At 39.3% G+C, this 18738-nt stretch overlaps 1 protein-coding gene across 1 annotated transcript in view; it reads right to left on the reverse strand.

Moving 5' to 3' along the window:
* Nucleotides 1-17991, reverse strand: part of SPTA1 (spectrin alpha, erythrocytic 1) — a 74576-nt gene extending 56585 nt beyond the window's left edge. Inside the window, exons 1-8 of the mRNA XM_045547035.1 lie at nucleotides 17906-17991; nucleotides 16552-16791; nucleotides 15179-15304; nucleotides 13334-13474; nucleotides 12389-12535; nucleotides 10177-10310; nucleotides 9484-9628; nucleotides 1498-1652 (exon numbers count right to left, since the gene is read on the reverse strand). Of these exons, the coding sequence (XP_045402991.1) occupies nucleotides 1498-1652; nucleotides 9484-9628; nucleotides 10177-10310; nucleotides 12389-12535; nucleotides 13334-13474; nucleotides 15179-15304; nucleotides 16552-16791; nucleotides 17906-17929 (1112 nt within the window). The 5' untranslated portion in view covers nucleotides 17930-17991. The remainder of the gene's footprint in view (nucleotides 1-1497; nucleotides 1653-9483; nucleotides 9629-10176; nucleotides 10311-12388; nucleotides 12536-13333; nucleotides 13475-15178; nucleotides 15305-16551; nucleotides 16792-17905) is intronic.
* Nucleotides 17992-18738: the final 747 nt, after the last annotated feature.

An 18738-nucleotide genomic window follows, 5' to 3' on the forward strand; every position in this document is an offset into this window, starting at 1 on the left:
GCAGTTTGCAGTAGGGATCACGCTCCTATGAGAATCTAAGGCCACTGCTGAGCTGACAGGAGGCGGAGCTCAGGCGTGATATGATCGATGGGGAACAGCTGTAAATACAGATGACGCTTTTCTCTCCCACTGCTCGCCTGCTGTGCAGCACAGTTCTTAATAGGCCATGGACTTATACTGGTGGGCAGCCCAGGGGTTGGGGACTGTAGGACTAGTTCTTCTAGTGGTGCAGGTTGTCATGCCTTCACCCCAGGTTGTATATTCCTAGGGTAGGTGTGTCATTGTGTGATGTGACATGTGGGCATTACTTCTCCATCACTACAAGGTCACACCTACCCCATAAGTATTTGAAATGGAATAAAGTACTCATAATGCAGCAATAAATGAATGCATGCCATATAAATAACAGGAAGCACCCTATGGTAAGAGGGGACTAAAATTAGGGTTAAGATTCCTCATATATCTTAGCTCTCCTTTAACTCTATTAATAAAAAATAAAAACTGCAAAAATAGTTACCTATTCCAAAAGATTAAATGTTCATCATTTCGTTTGAAATCATAACAATAAGATAAATACTATCTTCTGGTTATTGAAGACTAAGCATAAGAATTAACTCCTGAAATGATGCCTGTTATCAGGGTGTTTTGTAAGCTTTTAATCCACCTTCAGGAAATAATACTGGAGTTATTTCATGCTCTTCAGCTTGAAAATTTATTTCAGCTCCTTAGCTAGAAGCAGGATTTTGAAATGTTTCTTCAGCTGCTTTTCCAGAGTTATGAGTCTCTCCATAGCATCCCACGACTATACAAACGATGGGAAGACAGCAGGATGGAGGTGAGCGGAGGTGTGATGCTTAGTACAGCAGTACCCCCTTATCCACAGGGAAAAGTTCCAACCCTCTCCCAAGTGCAAGCCTGACATTCAGGATAGTACTGAACCCTATGTTTTATATACTATAATTACATATCCATGATAAAGTTTGACATATAAATTAGACACACTAAGAGATTAACAACAATAACCAATAATAAAATAGAACTATTAAGTAAGGTAAGGATTACTTGAACAGAAGCACTGTAATATTACAACAGTTGATCTGATAACTTAGATAGCTACTAAGTGACTGACTAATGGGCTGGACAAGGGAATGACTCACGTCCCAGGTGGAGGCAGCGGAACAGCAAGTGATTTCACCATACTACTTAAAATGGTGCACAATTTAAAACTTACGAATTGTTTATTTCTGCAATTTTGTATTTGGTATTTTCAGACTGCAGTTGACCTTGGGTAATTGAAACCATGGATAAGTAGGGACTACTATATTATACCAGTCCACAAAAAATTTCCTTTGGTAAATTGAATCTTTTGCCCCTACTGAGCAGGCAGTGGAGCTGATTCCCTTGCTATTTCACTCCTTTCACACTTAGTTCTGCTTTTGATATTGTATCTGTGTCCTATAGAGATAGGCAGAGCCACAGAGAGGAGGAATTTCCCACCAATAAGAAGCCTGCAGTTTTGCATATCTCCTGGTAGCCAAGGCGCGAATGTGCTCCCAGTTGGAGACCAAATCTTCTTTCATCTGCTGGATCTGAGGTGCATCTGAAGGATGGGAAAGCATAAGCTTGTCTGCTTTGGCACATAACTCCTTCACCTTTGGGATGAAAAAGAAACCTAGTAGGGAATCTGAGGATTCTGACTCCTCTTGGCAAAGATTTGTGAAAGAAGTATACCAAAACAATCCTATGAGTAATGATAATTTATAAATATATTTATACTGATATATTATGACACTAACACACTATATTAATAATTACAATTTACTGAGTACTTTTTATCTCATTGTGCTAATCACTTTACATGCATTTTCTCATTTTATATTTTTCCTTTAATAATATTATGAGGTAGAAATTATTCTTATTCCCCTTTTATGTGAAAACTAAAAGGTAAAGTATTGGTTCAAAGTTATTCAACTATTAAGTCTCAGAGCAAGGTTTTCACCTCAGTTTCTCCTTCACCACCACTATACCATTTCCCTAATTATTATTATGGGAGTTAGAAAGACATTTCCACCAAGGAGGCCAAGAAAATTCCAGTAATGCCAGACCATTTTAAGCACAATTCCTGAGTAGCTGGGTTACGAGGGCAAAACTTGGATATGGGTACTTTGCACATGTTATTACCCCTTTCGTCATACTCCACTATAATCAGATCTTGTCTAGGGTGTGGAATTTCATTACTATTATTCATCAAATCATGGGATTTTATTGTTCACCATTAGGATAAAAAAAACGAAAACAAAAACAAACACAAGGAAGAATAAAAGAAGTAAAAAGGTGAGAGTTTGTAGAAACCGTTCACAGGGACAGGGCTATAAGTAAAGCACAGTGAGTGTGGGTCTTTCTGTGGGCTGACTGTCCCATGCATACTCAGTAGTAATGTGTCTATGTCATAGCTAAAGTTGTGAAGGGGAAGAAGTAAAGGGCAGGAATCGTTCAAGAAAGTAGGCTTGTTCCAAGTTCTAGTGTGCCTGTGCCCACTCTTCTAGATATAGAAACTAGGATTTCCCAGCTTTTAAAAGGGAATTTAAGGGTGGGTTTAGCAAGTCTCAGAATTTATTATAAGAGGAAAAGAAGAAAATACTTTTCTGATCTACTGAGTGAAGAACAAAAAGAAAGAGGATTCAGTTGCAACAGAAAAAAGCGTGATTAGATAAAAGAAAAGACTCTCCGACCATGAGGTATTTCATTGAGTGAGATTAGGAAACCATCCTTGGAGGTATGCACTTTTTGTTTTTAAATTGTGAAATATGTTAGAAAAACACCATACAATATAAGTCATGTATGTATATTTAAATATAAATAATTTAGATCATTGGGAAATGATGGTGGAGTGGTGGTGACCTCCTGGATTTGTGCTCCTGGGGAGGAAGGCATGGATCTCAGTCTGCCACAACGCTAGAGGATCGCTCCTCCACAAGAACAGCAGTGTGAATCCACGGAGAATCAGCGTGGGACACAGAGAGCAAGAAAAGACTGAAATGAACGGGAAATCAGATCATGAAAATCTGGAGAGTGCGGGATGGACAATAGAGAGGGGAGCATGGGACGGCTGTACCCGCCTCACCAGCGAGTCAGGGGGCTTCAGTCCCACAGGAAAGCAGCTTGTTTCCCCACTGACCTCCACACCCACTCAATTAGGCTGGTGCAGAATCACCATGAGAGATACAGGGCTCTGTGGAGAGAAGACAATAGCGGGAGGCATTTTGGACCCCAGAGCCCTGTGGGCGGACTGCAACTGGTGGGAGAGGGTTTGCGCTGGGCTGCAGTGAAAGACACCTGGGGGATGCCGAACTGTCTCCTTTAGTCAGGCGGCCGGGCTCCCTCAATCCCTGGCTCCTCCAGCCCCTGCCGGATCCTGAACATTCGCCCCCAGTGTCAGCGACTGGCAGCAGGCAGCCACCATTGTCGCGGTCCACAGCCTAGCCACTGGGGAGGGATTGGGAACTGGGCGGCTCCCTGGGTGGCTCCATCCCCTAGTCTGTGGACCCCCACTAGGAGCTCTGCCTTTGCATGAACACTGAGTGCTTCCCCAGTTGTGAGGAAGTGGAGCGTATACCTTGCGGACATTGGGGCAGGGTGGAACATTACCCCCAGGAGCTGCAGCAGCCAGGGCGCTGCGTGAACGCGGGCACCCCCTTCCCCCTAGCCACTGTCTTTCACGCAGAGAGAGCCAGAAACCACCTTGGGAGAGGAAGAGGCAAGGAAAAAGTCACTTTCCGTCTGCAATTAGAATAGCCCAGTGACAGGACTCTCAAACCAGTTTCGGGCCAAATTAATTCTCTGGAGCTGGACCCAACAGGAGCAGCCCCCCAGCTGAAGTAGCAAAATCCTGAACAACACGTGAAGGGCTCCCCCTAGTGACAGAGGAGGCCGCTTACCTGGGCTGCTGCACAGCCCAAGATCAGTGTGCACAGCATGCCTCTGTCCAGCCTAAAGCTGAAAGAAGGGAACTAAGGATTGATCCAGATGGGAAGGGCTCAGCGAAAGAACTCTGGGAGTATAAAGAATCAAGCTGAAATCTTTCCCTCAAAGAGGATTACTAGTTCTCTACCAATTGACACAAACCAGACTCAAAATAGCAACATGACACAGGAAGAATTTCAAACATGGATCATCAATAAGCTGAATATTCTGCAAGAAAAAATGGATAACCAACACAAAGATACCACAAAAAAGATCCAGGATTTGGAAGAAAAATTCACTAAAGAAATCTAAATATTGAAGAAAAATCAAACTGAACTCCTAGAAATGAAGAATTTATTCAGGGAGCTACAAAACACAGTGGAAAGTCTCAAGAGCACGGTAGATCAAACAGAAGAAAGAATCTCAGAGTTTGAAGATAACACTTTCCAATTAAATAAGTCAGTCACAGAGATAGAGCAGAGAAATAAAAGACCAGGGTCTACAAGACATGTGGGATTATGTGAAGAAGCCTAACATGAGAGTTATCGGCATTTCTGAGGGTGAAGAAGACAATAAGCAAGGGTTGGATAAGCTATTTGAAGACATAATTAAGGAAAATTTCCCAGGCCTTGCCAAAACTCTAGATATACAGGTTCAAGAAGCTCAAAGAACCCCTGGGAGATTCATACAAAATAGGAAGACACCACATCATGCAGTTATCAGACTCACCAAAGTTTCCACTAAAGAGACCCCTCTTCAAGCTGTAAGGAGAAAGAAACAAGTAACATACAAAGGAAAATCCATCCGAATTATGCCAGATTTCTCAACTGAAACCTTACAAGCAAGAAGAGACTGGGGCCCCATTCTCACTCTTCTGAAACAGAATAATGCCCAGCCTAGAATCTTATACCCAGCTAAGCTCAGCTTTATATATGAAGGTGAAATTAAGACATTCTCAGATAAACAAAAACTCAGAGAATTCACCAAGACAAGACCAGCTCTCCAAGAAGTACTCAAAACAGAGCTACACACAGACCAGCACAAGAAAGACCCACAAATATAAAACTACTCAAGAAAAGATAAAAACCCAGTTATCACAATGGCTCAAGTGAGAAAACAGAATAATGAAATTCAACCCAACATGAGGAACAGAAATCAGTCTCACTTATCAATTCTCTCATTAAATGTGAATGAATTGAATTCCCCACTCAAGAGACACAGACTGGCCCAATGGTTAAAAAAATACAAGCCAAGTATCTGCTGTCTTCAGGAAACTCATCTAACCTGCAAGGATACATTTAGACTGAAAATAAAAGGGTGGAAATCGATATTTCAAGCAAATGGAAGCCAAAAGAAACCTGGCGTGGTGGTTTTAATCTCCAATAACTTAGTTTTTAAATCAATAAAAGTAATGAAAGACAAAGATGGTTACTATATATTGGTGAAGGGTACAATTCAACAAGAAGATATAACTATACTTAATATATATGCACCCAACTTACGTGCACCCAAATTCTTGAAGCAAACCCTACTTGATTTGAACAAAATGATAGATAACAGAACTTTAATAGTCAGAGACTTTAACATGCCATGGACAGTACAGGACAGAGCCTCCAAACAAAAAATAAACAAAGAAATAATGGACTTAAATAGAATGCTAGAACAAATGGGCCTGACTGACATCTACAGTACATTCTACCCAAAATCCACTGAATATATTTTCTTCTCATCAGCTCATGGGACATTCTCCAAGATTGACCATATCCTAGGACATAAAGCATATCTTACACAATTTTAAAAAATAGAGATTATACCATGCATCTTCTCAGATCACAGTGGAATAAAAGTAATAATGAACACTAACAGATATTCTCATTCTTACTCAAAGTCATGGAAGCTAAACAACCTTCTCCTGAATGATTATTTTATAAATGAAGAAATCAAGACGGAAATCAAAAGATTCTTTGAATTAAACGACAATGGAGACACAACTTACCAAAATCTGTGAGACACAACTAAAGCAGTCCTGAGAGTAAAATTTATTTCCATAAATGCCTATATCAAAAAGACAGAAAACTTACAAACAGACAATCTAATAAATAGACTCAAAGAGCTGGAGAAGGAAGAACAGACCGACCCCAAACCCAGCAGAAGGAGACAAATTATTAAGATCAAATCAGAACTGAATGAAAAGGACAACAAACAAACCATAAGGGAGATTAATAAATCAAAAAGTTGGTTCTTTGAAAACATAAACAAGATTCACACACCTCTGGCTAGGCTAACCAAGAGCAGAAAACAAAAAACTGTAATAACCTGCATCAGGAACATGAAAGGAGAAATCACGACCGATGCCACAGAGATACATGACATCTATGAATTTTACAAAAATCTTTATGCACACAAATTTGAAAATGAGGAGGAAATGGACAAATTTTTAGAAACACACAGCCTTCCCAGGCTCAGCCAGGAAGAAATAAAATTCCTGAATAGACCAATATCTAGATCTGAAATTGAAACAGCAATAAAAAACCTTCCCAAAAAGAAAATCCCTGGACCAGATGGGTTCATACCTGAATTTTACCATACCTACAAAGAAGAACTGCCCATCCTACATAAACTATTCTCCAATGTCGAGAAGGATGGAATTCTCCCCAACACTTTTTACCAAGCCAACATAATTTTAATACCAAAACCAGGAAAGGATGCAACAAAAAAAGAAAACTACAGACCAATATCTCTTATGAATATGGATGCAAAAATTCTCAATAAAATTCTAGCAAATCGAATACAAGTGCTTATCAAAAAAATAATCCATCATGACAAAGTGGGCTTCATCTCAGAGATGCAGGGATGGTTTAACATATGCAAATCTATAAATGTAATTCACCACATAAATAGAAGCAAAAATAAAGATCATATGATCCTCTCAATAGATGCAGAAAAAGCATTTGACAAAATTCAACACCCTTTTATGATAAGAACGCTTAACAAAATAGGCATAGATGGGGCCTATCTAAAAATGATACAAGCCATATATGACAAACCCACAGCCAACATCATACTGAATGGGGAAAAATTGAAAGCATTCCCACTTTGAACTGGAACCAGACAAGGCTGCCCACTGTCCCCCTTACTTTTCAACATAGTATTGGAAGTCCTTGCGAGAGCTATTAGACAAGAGAGCAGAATCAAGGGAGTCCAAATAGGGAAAGAAGAGATCAAACTCTCATTCTTTGCTGATGATATGATGTTATATCTAGAAAACCCCAAGGATTCAACCAAGAGAGTCCTGGAATTGATCAATGAATTCAGTAACATCTCGGGATACAAAATCAATATACACAAATCAGAGGCATTCACATATGCCAATAACAGTCAAACGGAGAACCAAATTAAGGACTCAATACCCTTCAAAATACCAACAAAGAAAATAAAATACCTAGGAATATGGTAAAGGACCTCTATAGGGAGAACTACGAAACACTGAGGAAGGAAATCGCACAACATGTAAATAGGTGGAAAACCATACCATGCTCGTGGATCCGAAGAATCAACATTGTTAAAATGTCTATACTGCCCAAAGTTATCTACAGATTCAATGCAATCCGTATTAAATTACCAACATCATTTTTGACAGATATAGAAAGAATAATTTTATGCTTTGTATGGAACCAGAGAAGATCCCATTTAGCAAAAGCAATTTTAAGCAACAAAAACAAAATGAGAGGTATTAATTTGCCAGACTTCAAACTATACTACAAAGCTGTGATTATTAAAACTGCCTGGTATTGGCACAAGTTCAGGGACACAGACCAGTGGAACAGAACAGAAAATCCAAATATAAAACCATCCTCATATACCCATCTAATCTTTGACAAAGCAGACAAAGACATACTCTGGGGAAAAGATTCCTTATTTAATAAATGGTGCAGGGAAAACTGGATAGCCACATGTAGAAGACTAAAATAGGACCCACAGCTTTCACCTCTCACAAAAATCAAATCACAGTGGATAACAGACTTAAACCTTAGGTGGGAAACTATTAGAATTCTAGAAGAAAATGTAGGAAAGACTCTTACAGACATTGGCCTAGGCAAAGAATTTATGAAGAAGACCCCTAAGGCAATCACAGCAACAACAAAGATAAGTAAACGGGACCTGATCAAATTAAAAAGCTTTTGCACAGCCAAAGAAACAGTCATGAGAGTAAACAGACAACCTACAGAATGAGAAAAAATTTTCGCATACTACACATCAGATAAAGGACTGATAACAAGAATATATTTAGAACTGAGGAAAATCAGTAAGAAAAAATCGAACAACCCTATCAAAAAGTGGGCAAAGGACATGAATAGAAATTTTTCAAAAGAAGATATAAAAATGGCTAACAAACATATGAAAAAATGTTCAACATCTCTAATCATCAGGGAAATGCAAATCAAAACCACTATGAGATACCACTTAACCCCAGTAAGCATGGCCTTTATCAAAAAATCCCAAAACAACACATGTTGGCGTGGATGCGGAGAGACAGGAACACTTATACACTGACGGTGGGACTGTAAACTAGTACAACCCCTATGGAAAACAATATGGAGATACCTTATACAGATTCAAGTAGACCTACCATTCGATCCAGCAATCCCATTATTGGTCATCTACCCAGAAGAACAAAAGTGATTCTATAAAAAAGACATCTACACCTGAATGTTTATAGCAGCACAATTCACAATCGCAAAGATGTGGAAACAACCCAAGTGCCCATCAATCCACGAATGGATTAGTAAACTATGGTATATGTATACCACGGAGTATTACTCAGCTATAAGAAATAACAGTGATACAACATCTCTTTGGTTCTCCTGGAGAGAATTGGAACCCATTATGTTAAGTGAAGTATCCAAAGAATGGAAAAACAAGCATCACATGTACTCACCAGAAAATTGGTTTCCCTGATCATCACCTAAATGTACCTCGGGGAAGGATACCAATTGGATATCAGACTGAGACGGGGGTGGGGGGAGGGGATGGGTGTATGCCTACATGATGAGTGTGTTGTGCACCGTCTGGGGAATGGCCATTTCTGAAGGTGCTGACTCGGGCAGATGGGGGGTGGGGGGAGGTGATGGGGGTATGACTACTTGGTGAGTGTCAGGTGCACTGTCTGGGGAATGGACACGCTTGATGCTCTGACTCAGGGGGATGGATGGGACATGGGCAATATATATAACCTGAGCATTTGTACCCCCATAATAAGCTGAAATAAAAAAAAAACTTATGTTTCCCCCCAAAAAATAATAAATAAATACAAATAATTTAAATAAAAATAAGGAGTATCCAGTATCCATGTAAAAGTTATGAATTAAAATAAGGAGGTATATTCAGGTGTCACTGAATTTTTCCTTCATTGAAAAGAGTGACTTTATTAGGCCCTCTGGGGGCATGCTGCTAGGCAAGATAACCCCCAAATGCCTCTTTTAGCTCAAGGGGCCAGCCACTCCTCTGATAGTGACTTACCTTGTCGTTCATGACTGCAAGGTTTCTCTCAAGTCCCTTGTGACTGTGAAACAGTGCCTCAGAGCTAACAAGGTCTTGGCCATAGTCCTCAGAGCTGAGTAGAGGTTCCTTCTCCTTGATCCATTGGATGGCTTCAGTCACATCCCTGTCAGAGATTGGCAAGAGTTCCAACCAAAGAAGATGGTAGCATTGCACAGCAAGCAGTGCAACAGAGCACACAGCCAGGACCACCTTGGGTCACTCAAGAGCAATTCCCTTGCCTTCCCACATACGAATAAAAAGTAATATAAGATGTTCTTGCTTCATAGTTGTTTCCATTGAGATATTAAGAACCTAGATCTCCTGACAGTTGATCTTCCAAAGATACTTTGCATAACTTGGTACGCTCTTTATGAATGCTTTTCTTCTTCCCAACTCCACCTTCCACCACCACCTAATTCTCAATCTGCTTTCCTTGCCTCTGCAGAGCTTCCATCACTAAATCACCAATGCTATTTTTTTATTTCTTTGATCTCCAATCTTCACAATATTGACTTAACTACCCCCTCCCTTGCTGTCTCAAAGGCAAGCACATGATATCTTTGGTTTGAAGTATTGACCACTAATTGCTAACAAGAGTAAAAGGAAGCTAATACAAATAACAAACATGATGCTATTTTAAAGTTTTCTGCAAAGCAGTGGCCAGATCCATACCGTTTGAATCGCTGGAGGTCTGCAGCATCAGACAGGGTTTTTCGTCTCTGGAGAGCCAGACCGTGGAGACGCTCCCAGGCAGCATTCACCTCATTCTGCTTAAACTGAATCAAGGGCAGCTCAGGATGGTTCTCCTGCGGAAGGAAACCAACACTGGAGTTATGCAAAGATGAGATTACATGAAAAATCATTTAAACAAGTCTCCTTTTACATTGATTCATACTTTGTCAGAAGTGGAGATGGACCATTGTAGCCAGAAACTATAACCCTGCTCCCTAGCTCTAACCTGGTTCACATTACCAACACCTAGAAAACCAACCAGCCAGACATTGATTGTGTCCTGTGCCCACAGCACTGAACTAGCCGACTAACACATGCTGCCCAGCCGTGGTGTTATTTTCAGATCTCTACCTTTTTTATGTTTGCCAAATCCACTGGAAATCCTGGAAGCCAGAGAAAAGAAGAGAAAAATTCCCGTTGTGAAATATGAGTTATTTTCCCAAACTCTAGTACTGTGATTCTTCACTCTTTTATGGTCCTAACACCTTTAAAAATCCAATGAAAGCCATTTCTCTCTTCCCAGAATTATAGACACATGCTTACACATATGATTTTACAGAAAATTTTAGACATTTTTGCAAACAATCTGAGGCAAAGAGATCTGTGAATACTAGATTAAACTAGTAGCATCAGCTTGTTTTGATACTTTGCAATTTTGAAGAATTCTCATATGCCCACCTGCTCATTCTTCCTGTCCCCGGTTCTTCCCACTTCCGTTTCCTTTCCCAAGCCTCCCCCGACAGTATTTTCTACATTCTCCTTCTTGAGTGCATAGTCCTTTCCATTATGGCAGTGTAGGCCCCACTCCAAAAAAGCAAGCAGATATATTCTAAATGCATTGGATTCATCATTTCTGTAGTAGATTGGAAAAAAAGCCACGCCATTTTGCCACTTCTCCCTTCCAAAGGTGGAATCTGTCTCCTCAAGTCTTGGGTCTGAAAAGGCCTTTGACTTGTTTACCAACAGCATGTGGCAGAAGTAACTTTCTATGGGCTCCAGCACCTGGGCCTCAAGAAGCCTTTCAGCTTCTGCCCTTACCTTCATGGAACACTGGCACATAAAGAAGCATGGTCTACTGAACGGTGAGAGACTACACAGAAGAATCCTCATTGTCCTCACCAGGGCCCCAGATGTGGGATTGAGCCCCCCTTAAATCCTTGACTCTAGCTGAGCCACTGAATAACTTCAGCCGCATGAGACACCAGGGGCGACCAGGAGAACAGCCCAGCTGAGCAGCTGAAGCATCTGACTCACCGAATTAGGAACAAATAAGATGTTTGTTGTTTTAAGTTTCATGGTGATTTGTTAGAAAATAATAGATAAATGAAATACCTCCATAATAAAAGAAAAGTGGTGGCGAGAGGAAATTTAAGGACTATAGGAAATGTGGCCTAAAAAATTGGAAAACATAGGTTCTTTTTCTTACTCCGGCACTTATTCACCCTGAAATCTTGGTTCTATTAACACAGGAAGATCATTCTGACTGTAGACCTGCAATAATAATGAAACCATACGTTCAAAAGCACAATGTAGCCGACTGTTGTTTATTTATTTGATAGGAATATTTCATATATGTATATACACATATGTCTGTGTATATATGTATCTCAAAAAACTGGTTCCCCAGTTTTCTTGCATATACTATGGTCATTATTTCAACACTGAGCCTTTGTCTGCTCAGAGATTTCAAACTTATTTAAGTATTTTCTAAAGTAAATAAAAGTAAGTCTACCTCCTTTCCCTTCCTCATCCCCCCAAAATAATGATATATAATGATATTGTATAAGTATATTATGATAGCCCAACATTATTTTATATTCTATGCTACTTTATACTTGTTACTTTATTAAGGAAAATTCCCCATAAACATTAGTACTGCCTGGTACAAAAGTTTTCTTCTTGCTTATTGTGAATTTAATCCCTCTATACACAAACACACACACACACACACACACACACACACACACACAGATTCCATTTCCACAGACTGACAAGGGGTGTATCCAGAGGCAAGAGGAAACCAATCAGAGCATGTTACTCCGTGTTTTCTCACAATGTCCCATCTCGCTCATATCCCACCTACCAATGTGCAGAAGTTCTCACTATGGATCAGAGCCCTTTCCCTGGAATGGCTCTTTTGCTCCCACCTCACCTGGGCACACTCGTTGGCATATTGGTTCACTCGGTCCACTCTCCCCTCTCGAGCTGCCAGGTCCACTTGGAACTCTTCAAACTTCTTATGCAGAACTTCTGCACGCTCCCAGTCTTCACCAAGCTCCACTGACGTTACTATAGCCTCCTATAGATACAGAAAGTTCATTCAGTCATCAACAATTACTTAGGCATTCCTGCAGGTCAAAAGAGCCAAACCCCTGCTTGCATTCCCAGGATAGCTCAGATGGAAACACATGAGGAGCTGGGAGAACCCCTCCTGGGAAGAGCCAGAAGTAGGAGTGTATTTCCTGAGATAGTACCCTGGACCAGGGAACAGTGCTCTTTGAGGCAATCATTTAGCAAAATTGGGGTCATTGTTGGCCAAAGCCTCTGGAAGCACCCTATTGAGTTTTGGAGCATGAGGAATAAATTCATCTCCTTTCTATTCAATGCAATATACAGAGTATCACAAAATCATTTCACTAGGCACTTGCTTGTGTTAATCTTCAGTCCTAACTCTCAGATTATTCTTTAAGTATTTTGAAAAATAAAAAAAAACCCACAATTATAGGCACTGAGAGATAAGACATTAGAGAAAGTGTCAGCAATACTCTCAGCCAGGCCCCAGAATAAGAGCAAAAACATAGGAGAAGGAGTTAAAGATCAAGAAGGCAGAAGGAGGGGTGAGCCTAGATCATCTTCCAATGCATGGGCTTTGTGTAAGTCTTGCCTTCTCCATACTCAGGTCCATACATTTAGACTTACCCCCTACAATGTTCGCCTCTGGAATACTCTTAAATAGTCAAAATTCCTCTGTCTTCCAAGGAACAAAGTCAAGGAACAGACACCCTGACTTTTTTGTGAATAGTCTGCAGTAAGTGCCTATGGAGTACCCAGCACAGAGAGGAGAGAGGTCCTATGTGCTTGCTGTTAAGTCCTATACCTTGTCTCCGATCCACTCTAAGATGTCAGCGCACTCCTGTAAGTACTGCTGGAGCTTCAAGGCCCGCAGAAGCAGGGAGCCCTTCTCCTGGGTCACCTCCAGCAGCAGGTCCCACAGGCGGCGCAGTTCCTCCAGATGGGCCTTTGGGGAAGAGAGGCAGAATCACTGAGGCACAGAGGCTGTGGAGCAGGGACAGACTCAGAGACTTGTGCAGAAAGGAACTTGGATACAAATTTCTCTCTCATTCATGCATGCATTCATTGATCAACAAATATTTAAAGGAGGAAATCAGATATATAAGGAAATAGCTATTAAACCAAGCCAAATATGATCTTCCATAAGAGAAAATTTTGTAAAATTGCCTTGGGGTTTTAGAAGATGGAATAATTACAAACAATACAATGGGAAAGAGGAAGGATGCATAAAAAGTGCTCATTTGAACTGAGTCTAAAGGAACAGAGATTTTTGACAGGTAAATGATAAGCATATCTTGCTCTAAGCACAGAAAATAGCAATGGCAAAAGCATAAAAATAATTTAGCATGAACTGTCTGCCACGAAGTATAAGAGCTACAACTTTCCTAAGTTATAAAGAAATCGTAGTCATCAAAACAGTAAGAGTATTTTGCAACTGAGTAGTTTAAGACTGTATAGATGACTTTGAATACCGGGTTAGCTCAGACCATTATGTGTTATCTATGTTGTGAAATTGAAGGTACCATCTATGTAATATCTTTAAGAATCTTATCTATTTCAACTACTCCATTGCTTAGAGTAGCATGTGAACCACATTTCTTTCCGAACCCTGCAGTGGGATACTGTCTGAGATAGCCTTGGTGATTATGACAAATGTGACAATGTTTCCAACATTTTCCAAATATTTTAATTAATGTAGGGGTTGGTCACACACAAAACTATAAATAATGTAAAATTATTTCCATTTTATAGAAATAAATAAGTTTTGAGATTTCATTTTAATGATTTCTTCTTTATAAGAAGACTCTATTCTGGTTAAAGTCTGTGTGCCCTGACTGTGTTTTGCTGACAGTAAAATGGGCTAGAATTTTGATGTTACACATAGAAAGACCAGCCCCGGTTTTAAAATAGGTAATGCAAATTTGCTTTGACAATTTAAAAAATACATAGGCAATAAAAAGTTCACTCACACAAAAAGATTCTGAATTGACCACATTAGCACAAACATTAGAAGAGTATGTGGATTAAGTCAGAAAATACCTGATACATTAATAATGGGTTACAGAGTGGTAAATGCTTATTAAAATGGTGGTGATCGTCAGTTCTAGGTATTCAGGGAAGTTTTCTAAACACATGGAATTTTAGGATTTTTTTGAAGTAATGGGAGGGGGGAATTTGGAGAGGTACAATAGTAGTTATAGACTGTGGGGTGTGAAAAGAAAGAGGCATCAAAGACAAAGGGAGAAAGATTGTGGAGAAGATTCAAATAAGAGAGCATTCCTTGTTTGAAGAATTTAAGGGACAAAGACACTGAGGTCAGAAGAAATAATTAGAAAGAACATTTGAAAAAGCCAGTTCATGTGGAAGGTATGGAACAGGCTGAAGGGGGCTTGATCTTGAGCCAGCTTCTTCTGCAGTGACATGAGGAGGAATGTTATGCCACTTAATGGCAGCGTTTGTATCATAGTTCTTTTCTTCACTCCAAGGAACACAAAAACATCCCATCATTTTTTTCTCCCTCAACCCCGTGGAAGATAAGAGGCAGGAGCCTTGGCTCCAACCCAGCTACATCAATGTTTACATCTGGTATAACCAATTAAAATCCAGACAACATAATCAGCAATTAGAAAGAGCCCTACCATATGTTTACCTTGGTGTCCTCATGGGCAAAATGACCCTCAGCAAATCGGACTTCCCTGATTTCTTCCAGGTCAGGAATGACTCTTGATTTTGCTTGCACCTCTGCTGCAAAGGATTGGTGCTTCTGATATTTCCCCTGAAGTGTAGAAATCAGAGTTTATGGCTAATGAGGCCAAGTCATGGTGGGAAATGTTCGCTCTAGGTAGAGCCACTGAACACAGGTTCTCAAAGGGTCCCAGGCTCAAAGTCAGAGGCCACAGAGAAAGCCTTTTCCTGTCCCCATTTTTGTCTTAGGGAATTTTCAATAAATACCTTGTTATTTTCAAGACTCAATAGACCCTAGAATAATAAAGGGGTGTAGGGTTTTCCCTCTTCAGAAAAGAGACATAGCTGAGTTCTATTGAAAGTAGGGCACAATGAGAAGGATGATGGTTGTAATAATGTTTTTTTTTTTAATTAAGAGGTTTTTTTTGCATTCTGGGCTCTGTTCTTGTTAGGTACTAATTGATCTATTTAATATAGTATAATACTTTGCTCTTATTCTAGGTGCTTCCTGTCCAACATCAGTTACCACTTTCAGGCATATGTAATCCTTCCTCCCAATCATGATGATTCTAGGTGAACAGAAAGGGAGGCAGCTTCCACCAAACTTCTTCTACTGGGACCTCTCATTTGCACTTAACAAGACCCATGAATAGCAATTTGGAAAAACTCTAGGAAAAAATCTGGTGAACTCATGTCTTCCTGAGAAAAGTGGAGAACAGTTGCTTCAGAAAGCACTGATGACTCTTTAATTCCATTCTGAATGTCATGAAATATTGAAATCACATGGCTTATCAGAAATTCTTTGAACTTTCAGTTACTGTTTTCCCCATAGCTTAATTTCAGATGAATATTGCATCCATTAAATGCTATCTAGAATGAGTTTCCTTTGCAAATAAGACCCTGAAGTTGAAGGAATTGAAGACATGGGCTATTTAGAGGCAGAATTCCTGTCCCTAACAGATAGTCTAATCTATCTATTACATTGCCTCCCTACAGTTAACCAGATAAACACTTATATTACGGGAATGTACGATCTGAATGTAAGTTCATTATAAGGCACAGTTCTGTGCCTTCAATGAATGACAAACTAATACTTTTTGTTTGTTTTTTTCTTTTCTCTGTCTCACCCCTCCAACTTTATAAAGGGAAATGCACCTTTAGATTTTCTCTTAATTCAATTAACTTCCCACTCCCCTGGCTTATTTTCATTTTGTTTTGTTTCTAAATGGAATCCAATTGTACCCACACCCACCCTTTAACGTTAACACCAAGAAAAACCTGTTTTCCTCCTTAGAGATCTTAGGGTCTGCTCTGTGGAAGTCAATGGAACACAGTGACCTGTATATTAGTTGTGTCTTCATAGCTCTTATCATCTGCAATTTTGAGTTTCTCCAGGATCCACTTCTCCAGGTCATCTGCATCTCGTCTGAAAACCTGGTAGTGATAGGACTCCTCAAGCTTCTGACCCCTCTCAGCAACCAGCTCCTTGAACCTCCGGTACCGAGTCAACACCTCTTGACGCCTCTCCTGGATCTCTTCAGCTGTTTCCAAAACTTTTGGCCCACTGCTCTCCATAACCTGCAAGTTAAAAAGTTTCTATCTATTGCTAGTTCTCAAATCTCAAGTATGCTACCCCTCTTACACATCCCAAAGCATTTACTCATGTTGGACCTACATTCAGATATCCTTAAGCCTGTGAATGCCTATTGTTAGAAGGTCTGTAGTGTATGTAATTTTTAACCATGTATAGTTACTGTTTAGGCTAAAACTTCTTGATTATCCAGAAGACTCTGCCAACTTTTCACATAAATTTGTACTAACATTTACTAAGTCCTATATGTAGAATTAAATTGAACTGATGAGGGAAAAGGTTTAAATTAGCAAAAATTCAGAATTGTAGATAGAAATGTAATTTTATTGCTTTCAAAGGCTAACATGGTATGGACAAGTGCTGATCATTCTGAACTTAACAAATAACTAAGAACGACTTGCAATTAACTTAGTGAATGATATTACATGCAATAGTATGAAATATTATTTTCTCCATACTTAAAAATAAAGCTTACATATTGTTTACTTTTTTAATTTGCTTTATTCACAAATACTACAAATCAAGCATTCTGCCATCCTCTACCCAATTATCACAAATTTCAAATTATTAGCATCTCTGTAATTGGTTTTTGAAACATAAAACCTTATACTATCAAACAACATAAAGTATCCTTTTCCCATAGAAGTAGCTAACCTGTTTGTAACAAGATCCAGCAAAATCATCATAGGGTTCACCTTCATTTATCTGGATATGGGCACCATTTTCCCTAGCTTACCTCAGCCACAGCATTTAATATAGGGTTTAAATTTTTGTCTCCCTTTATTCCTCCTAACTATAATTGTTACTCTGTGAATTGCAATTACTAGTCTGACTATAGAATTAGACAATTCCATGGAGACTCAAATCTTTATGGGTATTGTTTTGCTCCAACTACCTAGTTTTTCTCTGTGGGAATGAACTTAAGTCATTGCTAGGTTTTGGTGCTATATATAGACGTAAGGGTATTGCTTAATGTTAGAAAGTCAGAAAAAGAGAGTTAAAATTAAAATTCTCTACTTCTTAAAAGCCAAAAAAAATATCAATTATCCTGTGAAAGAGAGTATAGAAAGTTTAAAGGAGACTGCTTAATTATGTACTCACAGTTTCCTTTGGAAAGTGCTCCATTTTTCCTAAAAGTGTAGAACCTGGTGAGATAAAATATATCAGAGAGAGAGAGAGAGAGAGGGAGAGAGAGAAAGACAGACAATTCACGTGGAACTGTCTAGTCTAATTAAAATAGGAATGGCAGAAACGTTATGTGGCAAAGACTCAAAAAAAAGGGGAGGGTGCCTCTTGCTTGATCCCAGAAACCCGCCAGCCATAGACAATCAGCATTAAAATCAACATTATCTTCAGGAGACAGGGGACATATTCAGCTTAGGGAGCTGCTAACTTTCACAGATACTGGGTGACTCAGCAGTTTTGGGGGCAATGACTCTCAAAGTTACTCAATAAGACTTCAAAAAAATGAAAGCAAGGTATTTTGATGAAAATATTGAAAAAAAAACAGATATAAAAGAAAGAGCATTTTAAGATGGTGGCTTTTTCTTTGATTAGTTTTAGATTTTATAGTTTCTGAGAATCAAAAATCAGGAAGGAATTCTGAGTTGCCCATTCTTCAGGCCTTTGCAGAGCTTCAAAAACTCAGGGCATGAATATGTTCTTTCTTCAACTTATCTCTAGGAAATATAACTCAACAACTTCATCAATTTTTAACAGCCTTTAAATCAACAAACTATCCTGATTTTTGCTGTAGAGTTTTTCACAATATGAGAAGATTTTATTCCTGACCTCATAGATTTGCTTTTTAAAAGTTTGATTTATTTGTACCCATAATCATTTAAACGGAAGGAATAAAAGAAGTAAGATACATGAATGTGTTTATTTTCATTTCATGAAACAAAAATTAGAATATCTCATTTCACAAACTATTA

Source organism: Lemur catta, chromosome 3 (assembly GCF_020740605.2).
Source record: "Lemur catta isolate mLemCat1 chromosome 3, mLemCat1.pri, whole genome shotgun sequence".
Taxonomy (NCBI): domain Eukaryota; kingdom Metazoa; phylum Chordata; class Mammalia; order Primates; family Lemuridae; genus Lemur; species Lemur catta.